Source organism: Solanum stenotomum, chromosome 12, assembly GCF_019186545.1.
Source record: "Solanum stenotomum isolate F172 chromosome 12, ASM1918654v1, whole genome shotgun sequence".
NCBI classification, from domain to species: Eukaryota; Viridiplantae; Streptophyta; class Magnoliopsida; order Solanales; family Solanaceae; genus Solanum; species Solanum stenotomum.
The window spans coordinates 42,969,342-42,987,139 of NC_064293.1; the positions used below are offsets into that span (position 1 = coordinate 42,969,342).

General features: G+C 30.9%; 1 protein-coding gene across 5 annotated transcripts; it reads left to right on the forward strand.

Annotated features, from left to right (window-relative positions):
* The first annotated feature begins 8,797 nt into the window (after positions 1 to 8,797).
* On the forward strand, positions 8,798 to 17,490 carry LOC125848129 (uncharacterized). 5 transcript variants are annotated; one of them, XM_049527935.1, is made up of 8 exons: positions 8,798 to 9,770; positions 13,018 to 13,314; positions 13,482 to 13,607; positions 14,385 to 14,465; positions 14,825 to 14,875; positions 16,111 to 16,182; positions 16,296 to 16,363; positions 16,941 to 17,490. In XM_049527935.1, the coding sequence occupies exons 1-5, from the start codon at positions 8,894 to 8,896 to the stop codon at positions 14,851 to 14,853; spliced, it is 1,410 nt and encodes a 469-aa protein (XP_049383892.1). In that variant the 5' UTR covers positions 8,798 to 8,893; the 3' UTR covers positions 14,854 to 14,875; positions 16,111 to 16,182; positions 16,296 to 16,363; positions 16,941 to 17,490. The 5 variants fall into 5 exon arrangements, with proteins under 5 accessions (XP_049383892.1, XP_049383893.1, XP_049383894.1 ...); XM_049527936.1 differs by having other exon boundaries at positions 16,310 to 16,363; XM_049527937.1 differs by lacking the exon at positions 16,111 to 16,182 and having other exon boundaries at positions 16,310 to 16,363.
* The last annotated feature ends 308 nt before the right edge of the window (positions 17,491 to 17,798 follow it).

Consider the following 17,798-nt stretch of genomic DNA (forward strand, 5'->3'; position numbering starts at 1 on the left):
ATCTGATTTAAAAAAAAAGAAGCTAATACATAGGTTTAGATATTTATTTTTCAAAAAGAAAAGAGAGAGGGAGGGAGGGAGAAATAGACTAGTGATAGTGTGGGTATCCATTTTTTCCAATAAATAAAATGGTAGTGGCTGTCAAATTTAAAGAAAATGGAAGAGGAAATGTAATGGTATTCTCCAGATGAAATCTACAATGCTGAGGGAGACGGAGGGATGACTGAAGAAAAGAGATAGAAGAGAGGGTAGATGATGGTGGGGAGACAGCGGCAGCAATGGCGGGAATGGCGATGTTGTTGGAAGTACTATGACTATGGAAGAAAGAAGAAGAAAGAGACAAAGAAATAAAAGAACAGACATTAAAGAAATGCTAAAGTATCCCTCCACGCGCCCAATTAACTATGTATTGCACCTTCCTTGCCATGTCATGAAAAATGTCTAATAGATACTCATTTTGAACAATTGAAGTGTTCAATAGGTACGAGCCTTAATTGAGGTGTTCAAGTGAAATATCCAAACAACTTTAAGGGGTTCTGTATGACTTAAGCCATTTATTAGAGTTGATAGTTAATTCTCCATGTGTGTTTTAATTCTTTAGTTTTTTTTTAGGCCAAACACATACACAGCCCCTTAAACTTGGCCCCATTTTTCATTTTGGCACTCCAACTTAGCCTTGTTCCATTTTAACCCTTGAACTCCATTTTTTCTGTTCCATTTTAACACAAAATACTATTTTTATGATTCTTTATTTTATATATATTCTTCAAATGCAACTTCTTATTTTAAATCGACACGTGTCAATTAATTTTAGTTAAAAAAATTTAAAAAATAGACGTGTGCCTGTTAATTTTCATAAAAAAATTAAACATTCGCAAACGAATATAAAAATTTTCAAATAATAATATTATTTTTTGAGATTTCTCTGTATTTTTGCATGAAAATAAATTGACGAAAGTTCTTTGATTTTCTTTCTTAAACATTCAATTAATTAAATAACACTACTTATTTATTTTTTCTATCATCTAGGCTATCTAAATTTAACGCAAATACTCACTTTTAATTTTTAATATAAATCAATACGAATAAAAAAACTCATCTTCAATACGAGTAAAAAAAGACTCTTGTTCATTGCTAATAACACTACTAAAAAATGTTACCAACACAATTTCGTCGGTTATTTTTCACACAAAAATACATAACACTCTTAAAAAGAAATTATTATTTTTTAAAAAGAATTATTTTATGTTAATTTTTATTTTTTTTAACTAAAATTAATTGACACGTGTCGATTTAAAATAAGAAGTTGCATTTGAAGAATATATATAAAATAAAGAAATCATAAAAATAATATTTCGTGTTAAAATGGAACAGAAAAAATGGAGTTCAAGGGTTAAAATGGAACAAGGCTAAGTTGGAGTGTCAAAATGAAAAATTGGGCCAAGTTTGAGGGGCTGTGTATGTGTTTGGCCTTTTTTTTATCTGAACTATTATCGTTTATTCAATGAGGTTTATTTTAAATAGACGGATGATGATACATTGATAGTTCAAACAAAAAGAGTTTAGTGTGAAACTTTTTTTGTTAAGAATCATTCAAAAGTGTATTTGATTATTATCTCTCTTTATTATAAACTCCTACTTCCAAATTTTCAATTTATCATGCCATAAGTCGAGTGCAAATTCTAATTAAATCTCGAATATTCTTACAACAATTATTAACATTAGTAATAAAAACAATTATTTTATAATTTTATCTATCTATATCTATATACATCCGCGTCAAGTGTGATATGCTTCCCTTATTATATTTTACATATTAATAATGTTTCATTTATCACACAAAGTTTTATATACTAATTAATATGTCGTGATATATTTTCTCTATTTTATTTAACATGATAATATTTTACAGATCACACAGTTTAAATGTACTTATAAAAAAGAATAAAGTCCACGAATAAAAATTCTTTGAACTTTCTCTAGCAAAAATGTGTTTCCTCCCACTTTCCTTACCAAACAAAATGTGGAAAATATTAGCAACTAACGTTTTTTTAATTAATTAGAACACACAAAAACAGCCATGTACAGAACACCTAACACGATCCTAAAGTCCATAGCATGTGATTTACCGATGATTTGTTTTCTTTTAAAATTGATAATAATATAAAATTATAAGGTGGAGTATTTTATAATCTGTTTTCATTAACACGTGCTTTAGAATATAATATGAGTTGGATTTTGGGATATTGGATGCCCCTAACTAAGTTATATTAATTTTATTTATGGAGCTCATGCACTTGATGGGCTTATTTACTAGTAATTCAAGATTTCAAGGTCTTATTTTTTAAGAAGAAATCCAACCAGTACGTAGATGTACAATAACATAAGGGGAATTTTGCAAATAACAATTATAATAAATGTATTTATGTTCCATAGCTATAGTTTGTATATTTACGAGTTATAGCTATAGTTTAGTTGTCTCGTTAAGTATCCGGAATACAATAAATCATGATTAAGTATATTTGAATTAATCTACATAATCTTTTAACAAATGAACATCATTAATATATAGCAGATTTGTAATACGAAAAATGATTTAAAAATTGAAATTTCTTCTGTTAAGCAAAATATTTATTTCAAAAGATTTATTTTGGTGTGTATTTGAGAAGCCAATTAATAGTGAGTTTAAGAAGTTCCATTTCTTGGAGAAATGGCAACTTCAACCACTAGGCCGTGTATGCCATTCTTTTTCACCCATCTTGACACTTGTCTTATAATGATTTTTTGCATGAAAACTAATGGACAAGTGTGATTAGGTTTCTTATTGGCCTATAAATAGGCATGAATTCTTTGAGCAAAGTAGAGAAGGCATGCTTGCTAATAGTATGTTTTATTGTTTCTCTAGGCCTCTGTCTCTTATAATCTTCTCATTTTAAGTTAATTAATTCTTTGGCTTTGTTATTTTATATCCCCTAATTAATTTGTTGATTCATGTATCCTCTATTTAAGATATAGGGAATGCTTGTTTAATTCTAGGAAAATATTTCACACCGTTGAAATAGTTTTTAAGACAATGTCCAGCATGATTCAAATATTAATTTTATGCACTATTATTTATATATCATATTATATATCATCGTAGTAATATTTATTTAATTTTCAAAATTACTATTTTACTAAATAATAAATTATATTATTATTGTGAAATTTTCAATTATTTCCCCAACATCTTCTACAATAGATTTAAGTACCCATTTGAATAAGCTTATAAAATGAGAGTAACTGCCTGGCCCCTTTGGATTGTTACAAAAAAAGAAAAGGGAGTGACATCTGTAGTATTTAATTTATTTTTAGAAAAAATATATACACTATGTTAGTACTATTGCTTTAGAAGTAATCAAAACGAGTCGAAAATTGATGTTTGCTGTTTTCCTCTTAGATATACTTCCTTCGTCCATTTTTATTTTTGGAAAAGTCTTTTTGGCCAGAAAATTTTGATCGTAATTTAGCCAAAAGGTAAAAAGATCTATTCACACTACAAACTAGTTTCTTTTTAGACATTTTTACCCCTTTAACTTAAAAATTGAATATATTCGTGGGAACTCTTTTTTCCATCATGTTTCCAATATATTGAAAATAAGTAATTGTTGGATTCTGAAGGGTGATTAGGGCGTCATGCGGAATCTTACAATTGCAATCAAGACGGTGATAAATTAGATGACAAATACAGCGATACTAAAACATAATATTATTAATATGAAAACTAATTTAAAAGAAAAATATTATAACTGTTGAGAGAATAAATCTCTCCATAAACTAAACTCTTTAAATGTCTACATTGTGGATACTATTGTTATTGTGTTAGAAGAAACAAACCTATATTTATAGAGTCCTAAAACCTTTTCTTACTAGAAAAAGAGTCCTAAAAGGAGAGAATAAACCAAATATAAAATAATATTATATTTTCCTTTCAAGAAAAGTAAAAACATTTATGATAATGTTTTGTTTTTTTTTAAGGAAAAATAAATATTAAATTATGGTAAGAAAATCAGGGCAAAACCCTAACAGTAATGACATTAATAATAGATGATTTCATAGTAAAAAGACTACAAATTCCACTAAACAGAATATTAAGTGAAAAAATTTATTTTCAAATTATGTTTTACAAAAAAATAATTGTGGCATCAGTAGTAAAAAAATATTTTTTAACTTCAATTATATACATCTTGGTGTTGTTTAGCCATACATATTTCCAAATGTATTTGGCAAAAATATAGAAAATAGTGTTTGACCGGGTCTAATATGTTTTGAGTTATTATTTTTTAAATGTTTTACAAATTATGTTTGAAAATTATATATAGTTTAATTTTATTAAAAAATAATGATAAAAAAAATACTTACTTTGAATTTGGATGTCATTTTAGTAACAAATATAAGTAAATTCTAAATTCATCAAATCGACTTAATATAGAGGATAAAACTTGTACGATTAATACTATTAATGTTTGACTCTCTTTGATTTGACATAGCAGGTCTAATGTTTTTTGAGTTGTCGTTATCCAATATTTTATAAATTACATTTAAAATATTTAATTATATACTTTAATTTTATTTAAATAATAATTAAAAAAAATTACTTAGATAGATGTCATTTTAGTACAAATATAATTAATGATTCACAACTTATCAAATCGACGTAATATAGAGAAAAAACTTGTATAACTAATACAATTAATGTTTGACTCCTTGGTTCGACATATATGGACTTTATGCATGGTTTCTATAATTATCGAGATTTACCAGGTCTAATATATTTTGAGTTGTTGTTATCTCAATATTTTACAAATTACATTTAAAAATTATTTAAATATATAGTTTAATTTTATTTAAACATAATGCTTAAGAAAATTACTTAATTGCAGGACATTTTAGTAACTAATATAGTCATGATTCACAATTTATCAAATCGACATAATATAGGGAGAATACTTGTACGATCAATACTATTTATGTCTGATTCTCTTTGATTCGACATGTATGAACTATAATTAAGCATGATTTCTATAACTATCGGTATTACCAGGTCTAATATATTTTTAAGTTGTCGTTATCCCAATATTTTACAAATTATATTTAAAAATTATTTGTTTATATAGCTTAATTTTATTAGAACATAATAATTAAAAAAATACATAGTTGGAGGTCATTTCAGTAACAAGCATAAGTAATGATTCACAATTTATCAAATCGACGTAATATAGGATATACGACTCATTACTTATATTTTTTTTTATTAATATGACCTCTAATTAAGTAATTTAAATTATTATGTCTAAATAAATCTAAATTATGTATCTATATAATTTTATTTATTATAAAAGACAATTTCCTATATTGTACTCCCCGAGTTTCGAACTTATCGTCACATTTCGCTTATTGAGAGTTAGATTTTGTGAATTTTGACTAACAATTTAGATATTTATTTTCATCAAATTGGTATGAGAAAGGTTGTAACTCGTAGTACTTTTACTATGTAAACTTTTTTATTTTTCTATCACATAAAAATTATTACACAAAAAAAAAATCAAAAAGTATTTGCGAAATTTAATATACAATGTATATTAGTAAGGAAAATTTTCAAATTATATATATTTTAATATTGATAATAGAGTGTTTAAATTATTATAAAGAATCAAACTAATGAAAGCAAATGCAATATTGTATACTTATGAAGCAAACGATTAAGGGAAGTTTCTATAATTATTTTGAATGTAATTAACATATTTTAGAGCATTATGTCATATTTTCAAATATAAAAAATAATTATAACACGAAAAATTACTTTCTTATTTTTTTTATTACATAATAGTAATTTAACTTTAAAAATTATTGCACGAAATTTATATTTCTATATTTATCACATAAAATCATAAATTTTATTAAAAAGGATTTGTTATTGTCTTGAAAGAATAATCTTTAAAGTATATCATACAAAAATTATTTTATTTCTTTTAAAAAATATGATTATGAAATATTATATTCAAATGAGTATATTAGTGAAGAAAAAAAAATCAAATCATATATTTTTTTAATATTGATAATAGTGTATTAAATATACTATCAAGAAATTAAAATAAAGATAACTAATGTAATATTGTATATTTCCAACAACTTTTGTGTTGCGAAGTTAGATATTAACAAATATTTTTTATGTTCTTAATTTTAGAATTAGATGATTTATATATAATAGAAATAAATAAATATTATTTTACAAGTTCAAAATTAGAAAATCATTGATAAAGTGTATCAAAAAATATCTTATGAAAATAGAATTTGTATAATAGAATTAGTTTTACATGTAATGGAAAAGAAAAGNAGAAAAAAAATAATCAAATCATATATTTTTTTTAATATTGATAATAGTGTATTAAATATACTATCAAGAAATTAAAATAAAGAAAACTAATGTAATATTGTATATTTCCAACAACTTTTGTGTTGCGAAGTTAGATATTAATATTTTTTTATGTTCTTAATTTTTGAATTAGATGATTTATATATAATAGAAATAAATAAAAGTTATTTTACAAGTCAAAATTAGAAAATCATTGATAAAGTGTATCGAAAAATATCTTATGAAATTAGAATTTGTATAATAGAATTAGTTTTACACATAATGGAAAAGAAAAGAGAAAAGATGAAGAAGAGAAATAAAAAAAGAGTGAACTAGGAAGAATTAAAAAAGAACGAAGTTAGATTGTAATGGGTCTCACATTATAAAGTCCACTAAATAATTTCCTTCACACAATTAATCCATTAAACATAATAATGAATGTTCACACGTATTTTTAGAAGTTTAGGAAATTGTAGTAATAAATATTTGATTGTATTTTGAAAGGAAAAAAAAGTTAATTAGTCTTTTATAATTCTGGCCAAATTATGACCACATAATTCTAGTTATTTAGCACTTCCCTTTATTTTTTTACTATGCTAAAAATAGCTGTTTTATAAAATTTATTCAGTTTGCAAAATCAAAAGATAATTAACATTTCTATGTTAATTTTACCCTTGTTATTAATAAATAGGGAAAATTATGCATTATAGCAAACTATTAATTCAAAATAAATGTTATACCTCTGGTTTCATTTAATTACAATTCGCAGCAAACACATTGTCATTCGCCCCTCCCCGAAATCTTGCTCGCCACTTTCAGTTCTCTCCCTCGCCTCTCTCACTTTATATAAACACAAATGTGTAAATTGTGTTTGTATAAAGTGAGAGAGACTATATATACAAACACAAATACATCTCTCAGTCCTATACACTTATTATTATACAAATACAATTCTTCTCTTGCCTAGTTCTATTTTGCCTTTCTCTCTCTCGCTTTATACAAATACAATGTATAATTTGTGTTTGCATAAAGCGAAAGAGATTTGATATACATATACAAATGTTTTAACTCAATTCAATTGTATACAAATTCAAATTTTACGCAGATATATAAAGGAAAAATTACTTGGATGAGTGCCTTTTAATAAATAATTACTGATTTTAGCGATACTTTTTATTTATTACCATTTATAACAATGCATAGCAATACTATGTTAAATCTACAATATGTATTAAAAGTGAATTAAGTATGTAATTTATATGTATTATAACTGTTTTAAAAAATATATTATGCTTGTTTGGTAAGAAGTTGACACACCGTATTATAAATGTATTAAAATGTGTGATAAATGTATTATCCATCAATAAAACTTGTATTATATGTGAATAATAAATTGTTCTTTGTAATATGTATTAAAACTGTATTATAAATGTATTAAAAGGGATCGAGTGAAAAAAAAATGTTATTGCTATAAATGGTAAATATTTTTTATTTATAGTATATTTATGTAAGTTTCACTTATACAAACACGATCATTAATACACATCGTAGTTACATATATACAATTATTTAACCGATATACATATACAATTCACCTCTCTCGCTCGCCTCTCTCTCCTCTCTCTCCTAATCTCGCTCACCACTCTAGCCTAACACAAAGAACATATACATATACAAACACAATTTTCATAAACACAAACTCTCGATTTAGACAAATCGTTGCGATTTATACAAATTAGATGCTCCATAGCAAACATAATTTGCTATGGAGTGCAAATAGCAAAACTATAGTTATAACACGTTTATATGATTTTTATGTTTACTATTCCTAAAATTTACTCTAAATAAATACTCCGTTCGTCCAACAAATAGTTGTACACTAGATTATTTTGCGACGTTCAACAATACTTGTCTACTTTATAAAATCAATAGATTATTTGCATTTAGTTTCTAATTTACCTTTATCATTAATTATAAATTATTATATTTTTAAGACATTGTATTATTTTATTCAAATGGTGATATAATAAAATGGGAGTGCCAAATGACCAAAACATAAAAAAACTATAATTTTTTTTTTAAAACAAACTAATTATTTTTCTGTTTTTTTAGTTAAAAGGTATTAAACAAACTATAATATTACCCTTCTATTTATAATTTATTAAAAATAATATAAAGTTAATAGTGAACAAATATTGTTGGATTGAGAAAGTAATAGTTAATATCTATCCATATTAATGAAACATTTGACCGAGAAAGATCATTACTCACTATGATAATATCTGGTTTTAACCTTTCATGTGCGTTACGACATTATTGATTATTCATCCCCAAACCAAAACAAATTCATTAATTCTTACTCTATTTACTACAAATAAAAAATTATTAATTAGTTCGTCTCCTTCTTCTCCAAACATCAACGTTGCCACAAAAGCCGGTGTGAATCTAATTTGTCTGAAACCGAAATCCATTCTTCTTCATCACAATTTCACATTAACAATGGTAGTTGAAGCTCATCAGCTTTTTCTTCCAAAACCCCCTTTCTCTTCTCCTTCTTTCCCTTCTCCACCACCCCATTTTTCTTCTTTCCTTTTTCACCCTTCTTCTCTCTCTTTAGCCCTCTTCCATTCCGATTCTTCTATCTCTCTCTACTCTTCTTTCTCTCCTTTCTCTATCTCTTCCTTTCCTCCTCCGCAAACCACCCTCCCTCCGCCCATATCCGCTGCCGCTTTCCTCCTCCTACGGAACCCTAATCCGATCACCCTCTTTCTCATCTCATCTCCTATTTCAGGAGGCTCCGCAGTTCTGTTCCGTTTCTATATCCTTAATTCTGCGAGGAAGTCTTTTACTCCGGCGAAAGTTGTATGCAATCACAGTGATTTCAAGTTTGATGAGAGTAAATTCGGGGTGGTTTTTGGGGTTTCTCACGGGGTTTCGGTGAAATTGGTTGCGGATGTTAATGTATTTGCGTTGTACTCTATTTCGAATGGTAAAGTTTGGGTTTTTGCTGTGAAACACCTGGGGGGTGAGGAGCTGAAATTAATGAAGTATGCGGTGATTGATTGTTCTCTGCCGGTGTTTTCCATTAGTGTATCTTTTGGGGTCCTGATTTTGGGGGAAGATAATGGGGTCAGGGTTTTCCCCCTGCGGCCATTGGTCAAAGGAAGAGTTAAGAAAGAGAGGGGTGCGAATAAGAAAAGTTTGAATGGTGGGCTAGAAAAAGATAAGATGGAGATTAAAAAGCTACCTTTACGAAATGGGATGATTCATGGTATTAATGCTGAGATTAGTGCTGCTGATGGTAGCAAATTGATGGAACTGAAGTTTCCTTCCAATGGTGTATTGGATGAAAGGGTCGAGAACCGCACTGAATCAGGTGCTGGAATACTTTCTGACTTTTCTGTCCATCGATAGCTATTTTAGAAGCTTGGCATTGAGACTCCCATGTTTTTTTTAAAAAACTGTTCCATTGCTTTTATATTGCAATTATGTTTCTGGTGGTAAATGTAGTACTGTTAATTGCAAAAAGACATGGATCACTCTATCCTGAATATGGGATCTGTACATGTATCTATTATATTACTCACATTTATACTGTGATTGCTCCAGGATGTCTGTGTATGCTGTGTAATAACAAGACTTTGGTTGGTTTTTCGTGTACACATTGCTTGGATTAGTTTCTAAGTAGAAATAACTGCTTAGAAAGATCAAATAAAATGGATAGGCACTTATTATTCCCTCCCCTCCTGGTTAGAAAGACACATAACTCCACAAGTCGTGGGGTTTGAGATGCTAGATTGTCTTCAAAATAGAATGTTCTAGTATGTTAAGTAAATGACACCCTATTAGAAAAGTCTGATGCCAACAATGTCATGAGTGATCATCTTTAAGATTTAAGATTCTTGTCCTAGTCTTGTAGAAATTTGGATGTTAAGATGGCTGTGCAGATATACAAAATTTGTCAAAATTAGAGATTATCACATCTGTTAGAGAGCAATAATATCAACCGTACATGATAAAATAAGAGGTTATCTAAAATAGTTTAGTTATGTAGTACGAGATCTCCATATGCACTGATTCATAGTTGCAACAATATTGTGATTAGAAATGATAAAAGAGGACAAAGTAGATCTAAGACCAAATGGAGAAAGGTTGGCTTGATATCCAGTGGATCGGATTGAAGCAGATTTAGCTAAATATATATCTTTATGAAAGTATACCAACTAATTTTCATTTAGTTGTTATACTTACATCATGCCAGGTGTTTGTGAAAGAGTCACCTTAATCTGGTTAGGTACTTGTTTATCCTTTTAGATAGGAGTTAGGTTCACACAGTGTCTAGTTTTAGAAAACTCATAATTTGTATTAAAATGACATGAACCTGAACAGAGAAGAATGGATTAAGTGGATTCTTATCGCTAAATGTCTTCTCAATCTATTTTTCAGGAGTAACTTCTCTTCTGCAAATAACAAGTATTGATCATTTTTCTGGTTTTCCTAGCTTCCTGATTTATGTTAGAAATCAATAATGTATGGAGCTAATGTTCTCTTTTGTATCTACCACGTCTTCTTGATGCCATCAACTACTTACTTTATAGGTAAAAGAAAAAAAATTCTTATAGCAGACCCCGAATATTTTGGGATTGAGATGCAATTGATTGGCAATCGTAAATGTGGCAGTATTTTGTTTGGCTCATCAAAAATGTGGCTTTAATGTATGTTGTGATTTTTCTAATACATGATATACTTCCTTCCTCCCTCTTCCATTGTGGATATCTCTATTTTTTCCACTCTCCAAGATATACGGTTTTTGTCTTGAACACTAAGTTCATCCTTGGTCAGAATTAAGAAAGGTATCATCGAAATTGAAGATTCTAAATGAAGTAGAGCTTTCGTGGAAACAATTTGGTTTGGTTACAGTCTTGGATTAGCATATTATGTTGGGAATGATGGTGATGGTTTAATCTGATTTTACTGTTTACCTGCAGGCTGCATGGGCACTAAGTTGCATAGACGTTTAAAGTCATATATTTTTGAAAGTGATGAAAGGTTGAAGTAGTTATTTTGAAAGATGTTAAATCGACCTTGAGATAATGTGAAGTAGTGTTGGTTATATCTGCTTCAATTGTAGGAATTACTATGCAGAAAATTCCATTGAATAATATTACTCATATTTTCTTAGAAGGATGAAAAAAGAAGGTAGGTCAAGCATTTTGGGTGGCGGGAGTTGATATGTTTAAAAAATCAACCAACAAGCCTAGCCAGTTTTCAATATTTGCTCTTATCCCCCATCTTATGTCAGACCCCGCTCAAAGAAAAATACTACAACACAAATATGACACCCGTGTTTAAAGACGTAGAATGCAGTGTGAACTCGTTAAGCTAATGACTTAGTTGCAAACTTAGCACTAATTCCGTTCTTTGAATTTTGACACAGAACACTTGGCACTCCAATTCTTGTCCTTTGTTCCTCCTACTCTGTTTCTTTTGCCTTCTCAAAGATATGAATGCACGACAAGGCTCCTAGGAGATTGCTATATTTATTTCCAGTAAAACCTTTGTCCCTTAGTTGCTACTCATTTTCCTGTCTGGCTCCATTAACATTTATTTGGGGTGGTTTTTGTCTTTAATCTTAGGAATAAGGCACAAGTACCACTCCGAACTATACCCGAAATCCCACGACACTCCTTAACTTTACGATGGTCCTAGTACCCCCCTAAACTCATTTTTAATGTATTTTTGTGTTCATTTTGTACTGATGTATCACCATTGTCCAGGTAAATGACGTGCGGTGTATACACATGCCTTTATTACACAAAAAGGGCCCCACACCATTAACTTTACCAAAAACCTTTTAATTTTCCAAAAAAATAAATTCAAACCTCTCACCTTCTTGAGCCTCAACCTAAATCATAATTTTCGTTCTGGTACTTACTATGTAGGCTCCATTTTGGTACTTAGTGTGGTGTTCGATTTCAGGAGGAGAAAAAATGAGGTATTGATTTCATCAGGAGGAGAAAAAATGAAATTTCTAAAAGCAGGACTAATAATTCGACATGGAAGGGGGTAAAGAAAAGGAATTTACACAAAATAAGCTTACCTTTTTGAATCAAGGAGAAATTTCAAGAAGTGTATTGATTTGGAGCCACTCTTAATGGAGAATGAAGAAAGGGTAAATTGAAGATGAGAAGAATCAGCTTTTGAAGACAGGGCTTTCTTTTTCAACTTTCTCAATGATACTTGGCCAATTCCTATTGATTAGAGCTATCATACTAATGTTCCCATGCGCCTCAGATTAGTGTATTCACACATGGTGCCACGTCAGCACAAAAATACCTAAAAAAATGAGTTTTTTATTTTGAGGTGGGGGGGTGGGGGGAATAGGATCCTTGTAAGATTTAGGTGTATCACTGGAATTTACGGTATAGTTTGGGGTGGTACTTGTGCCTTATTCCTTAATCTTATTACAATGATACCTTGGTTGTGTTTGCTATTGTAAAAATGTAATTTGACATCATTTAGGACTTCCTTTAAGTTTTCTGTGATTTCTTCATCATGGTAAGATCTAGAAGCTCCAATTCTGTTGTTTCCTACAGCTGCTGATTGTGCATTCTAACTTGCAGCAAAGTTAAGGTCTGTGAGACTCAGACAAGATTCCAGAGAGGGTATTGCAAACTTCGTGGCATTCAAGAACAAGGATGATAATTTTGAATCGATCAAGATACCGGTTAAGTCAGCAAAAGCTATTGGCATTCAGGCCTTATCTTCAACCAGGTTTCTGATCTTGGACTCTGAAGGAAATCTTCACCTCTTGTTCCTTGCAACTTCTGTTCATGGATCGGAGACTCCTTATAGCATGAAACAGTTGACTCACAACATGAAAGTTCGAAAGCTCACTGTTCTTCCGGATTCTTCTACAAGTATATTTCCATCCTTTTAAATTTAATAATGTTATGTTCATTTATTTTTTTAGGACATAATGCCGTGTTAATTTACTGATATCTTGCTTCAGAAATGTGTATAAAAAGTTGATGTCATAGAATATCAGCTTTCTCTGTTTTGTAATGCCATTGGCTGTCCTTTTCAGGAGCACAAACTGTTTGGATATCGGATGCACTTCATACTGTACACATGATTGCGGTGACTGACATGGATGCATCTGTTAATCAAACTGACTGCAAAGACCCAGCAGAGAAGCTTGTACAGACTTCAGGTACTGTTTTCCATGTATTAATTAGTATGTTCTTAATTTAGGAGAAACATTTAATATCATGAATAATGCATTAAATATTTCTGATTCAGTCACCCCTTAAAGTGACGACATGTAAATCCAAATATGCACTCAGTTCAAACTTCAGACGAGTTTTTTGCTTGTATGATAATACGTATCAGTGAAGAACATTCATTTATTTATTTTACGATTGTCATCCTTGTATTATCAGCTCCTTTGTTTTCCCATTGATAACTTGTACAATCCAAGTGGCATTTGGGAGGGTACATGGGTTAATTCCATTAGCCTCCGAAGGTGCTCATGACTATGCCATATCAAAAGTGCCTTCAGAGTTCATTAATACTGTATTTGTCTTCCATCAGGTGATTGATAGTTTGGTTTCAGTGTGGTGGTTTGGTTTTAATCTCCAATGGATCATATGGCCAGATAAATCCTGGTCTTCATTTTCTCCCCGAGTTTTTTGGATCCTATTTCAGCCTTTCAATTATTCCCTATGCTTATTCAAAATTGCAAATGTTCTTTTCGTTGAGGTTATTGCAAGTGAGATGATTAATTTCATTAAACATGATTGGCCTTCTATGATCACTGTTGATTTAAACCTTTATTATATGATTATATCACTTCTGATCTTCATCTGTAACATTAGAGTTATTAGGAACCCATTATTATATGATTATATTACTTCTGATCTTCATCTGTAACATTGGAGTTATTAGGCAATTTAAGTAATTTTTTTTTTCTTCTTTTACATTTATGTAGTTGTGCAAGCAATATTTTCCAGTGAAAAGGTCCAAGAAATTGCAGCTTTGTCTGCGAATACAATATTACTTCTTGGACAAGGTATGCACAACTAAAATTCTATATGGATCATGCATTCCTATGTCTTATCCTGCTAAACGGAAAGAGTCAAAGTTTAATCAAGTTAGTTAGTGTGCTTATAAAAGGAGTATATTGTCAATTTCGAAGTTAAAGTAACATGTTTGAGATCATCCAAGACAAGGTAATTCTTTCATGTATGCAAACTGCTGGTCATTTATTTTGACCTTTTTAAATATTAGTTGATGACAACCCACTGTCTAAAATGTTGAGTCACAAAGCTGGAATGAAGCATTGGCCCCAGACATTGCAGTCATTGTTGGGAAAGAACTCTTTTTTTAAATAAAGAAACCTCTTTTGATCGCACGCTCTGTTATTTGCAGGAAGCATGTTTGCATATGCAATTTCCTAGAGATGCTGAGTGGTTTTTTGTGGTTAGTGTGTCCTCCCCTTCATTAACATTTTTGTTCTACATACATTGGATTCTCTGACAAGTAAATTTCTTATGGGTGTCAAGCCAGAAATTAGCTATAATGATTCTTTCAGCAAGATATTTTAGATGAGCATCTTTTCACATCAATATCAAATTATTTTGTTTCCTCGTGGGAAGAAATATTTCATGCTTTTTTCTTCGTCTGAAAACACTTAAGAATATATTATTGAAAGAACTTCCAGCACAAAGGCTGTGTTGGGGCCATATTTACAGATCAATAGTAAAACAAAAGAAATCCTTGATTTTCTTACAAGGATTCAATTACTTTCTGTGTAAGGCTGTGTTTTCCGTCAAAACACCATACTGGGATTGAACTCCAATGTCTCTTCTGCTTCGCTGTTCCTGCTATGTTGTTCTAGCACTCTAGGAGATCTATCCTGTGTACTTTGGCATAGCTCATTTAATTCCTTTCGTACTGAAACAATTGCCACACCAGTGACTTCACAGTAAATGAAGCCTTCATAGTGAATGAAAAGATGATTGATGGCCTCAGATTCCTTCCCACATAAAAAAACATTTAGAGCATTACTATTAACCCCTCCTTTTCAAATTTCCCTGTGTCAGGCATGCCTCTCTAACAACCAAACAGGCTACCTTATATGATCTATTAAGCTTTAACCCTCCAGATATGTTTTCAGGACCATATGCACTTTTCATTTGCTGTCGTACCCTGAAACTGCTCCCATACCTTAAAAATCTCAGCAACCCCATTCATTTTCTAGTCATGGAGTAGTATTCTGAAGTTTAAGTTCCATCCCTGCTGTCCCCGACCTCATGGATTGTTGCATCAGGCGTCAGGACTAAGCTAAATAGGTCAGGATGTTGCTTCTTAATGTTTGTGTACCAACCCATTTGTCACTCCAGAAAGACATTTTCCTTCCACTCCCAAACTTGTAGCTTTCAGTAGCAGCAAAACTTGGTCAGTGTCGTCCTGATTATTTTCCAAACATAGCACCACAAGCTGTTGTGACTTTTTCTGATGCACCAATGACCCTCCTGTCCATACTTGACACTGATGACCCTTCTTCACAAGGCTTGATCTTCATGATTTTCAGTGGTTTATTGTGCTTTAAACATTAAATTTATGCACCCTTTATCTTTCGAAGATATGGAAAGTAAACCTTCTCTCTTCCCCCCCCGCCCACCCTCCCCTCTTTTTTCTTTGCTTCATTGCAGGTCATTCATGTTTCACATTTGGATAGACAAGTAATGCCGATTGGGTGGTTTTGGTGTTCTCTTGTGGGAGGAGTAAGTATATAAGCGATTTGTATATTTAAAACGTTCCTTCTTCAATTTTTAGAGCCTGGTCATGTTCATGTGTCTCACCTGGTTATTGTACTTCTTTTGTGGGTATTGAACAGTCTTTGTGCTGCAGTTGTCAATATCTATCAAGTGGTTCATAACAAGTGAAGGAGGCTGAGCTCTTGGAGTAAGGATCTTGATCTTTTTCTCATTATTTCTACTAGACGATAAACTTATTAGTATCAGAGGGAGATATAGTAAAAAGTTTGCTTAAGTTTTTAGTGTTCAGAAGTATTTTGTGAAAGACCAATTGAGAAATTGGATCTTTCAGAGGGTGCACCGTGTAACATACTCTGTGTTCCCCTCGAATTGTTAACTATAACTATATAATGCTTCTACAAAATATTGATTGCATTGGAATGTTATAGTGCGATTATGCACTTTGAAATTGATAAATGCATTGTTTGTGAAGTATGTGTGTGTGGTGGTACGAGTGATGGATTGAACAGTTTTAAAGAATTACTAATTTTTTATGGTGGATCTAATCTGGTTTAGATTTCATTATTTCTTGGATAACTTGTGAAAAGGGTGAATAAATTGTGCCATTTCAATAAGATCTTCAATTGTTGCGGTTGGACTAGAACTTGAGTCATTTGGTTTCTTATTTTAATTTCTTGAATATTATTTGACACACCAAATAATTAATGCAACAGAAGTAGGTTGTGTAAGAAACATAATGTCTCATATCGTGTTTTTATTGGCAGTGAAGCTATTTGGAGGATCTGACTAGTGGTTGTTGGGCGAGGTCAACTCTTTCAACAATTGATGCCCGCTCTGCTGCATGGCTTCCATTACTGCAGAGATCTAAGTGCACTGTAATCATTGAAGCCGCATATTGGATGATACAATTGTTGCATGTGTTCTTGGTCGTTGCTGCTGGAATTCTCAACATTGATGAGGGGGTACGAGACCAAGCATCCATGTTAAGATGTGTGGTAAGAGGGCTTCTGCCATTATATTGGTCTAATATTGGCTTGTTTTTGGGAATTTAGCTTCTGTCTGTAATAAGCTTGGTAGAATTATGCTTATGTTGGAGATGAGGTTATGGTTTTCTGATACCTAGACCTGCGAACTTAAGCTGTCATACTCGGTGAGATTAACCCCTCGTTACCAGACCATATTAGCCTTTTCACTATTGATTGTAATCGACAATCATCTCAAGGATGTCAAGTCAGTGCAGAACTATTTACTGCTATTATCTGGCTCTCTAGAGTGCTATAGATGCTGTTGAATATAAGATTTTTAATTTCACCATCTTCACTGCTGTCCTAAGTTCTGTACTCGTTTGCAGCTTAATTCAGATTTTACTTTTTTTCTGTCTGTCGATCATTGTTGACCTGACATTTACTGGTGTCGTATAGTATTTCAATACAAACTTTTTAAACTTGATTGGTCGTCTCTCAAACAGTTTTTGAAAGTTGAAGTTTGCCTTTTGGGGTTGGGGGCATTGGTTGAAACGTGTTATGTATGTGAATAACCAAAACCAACTTTGTAGATTTCACTGCCGGGAAAATGAAGCTTAAACTGTAACTATCCATCCTGGTAGAATCATATGGGGTTTA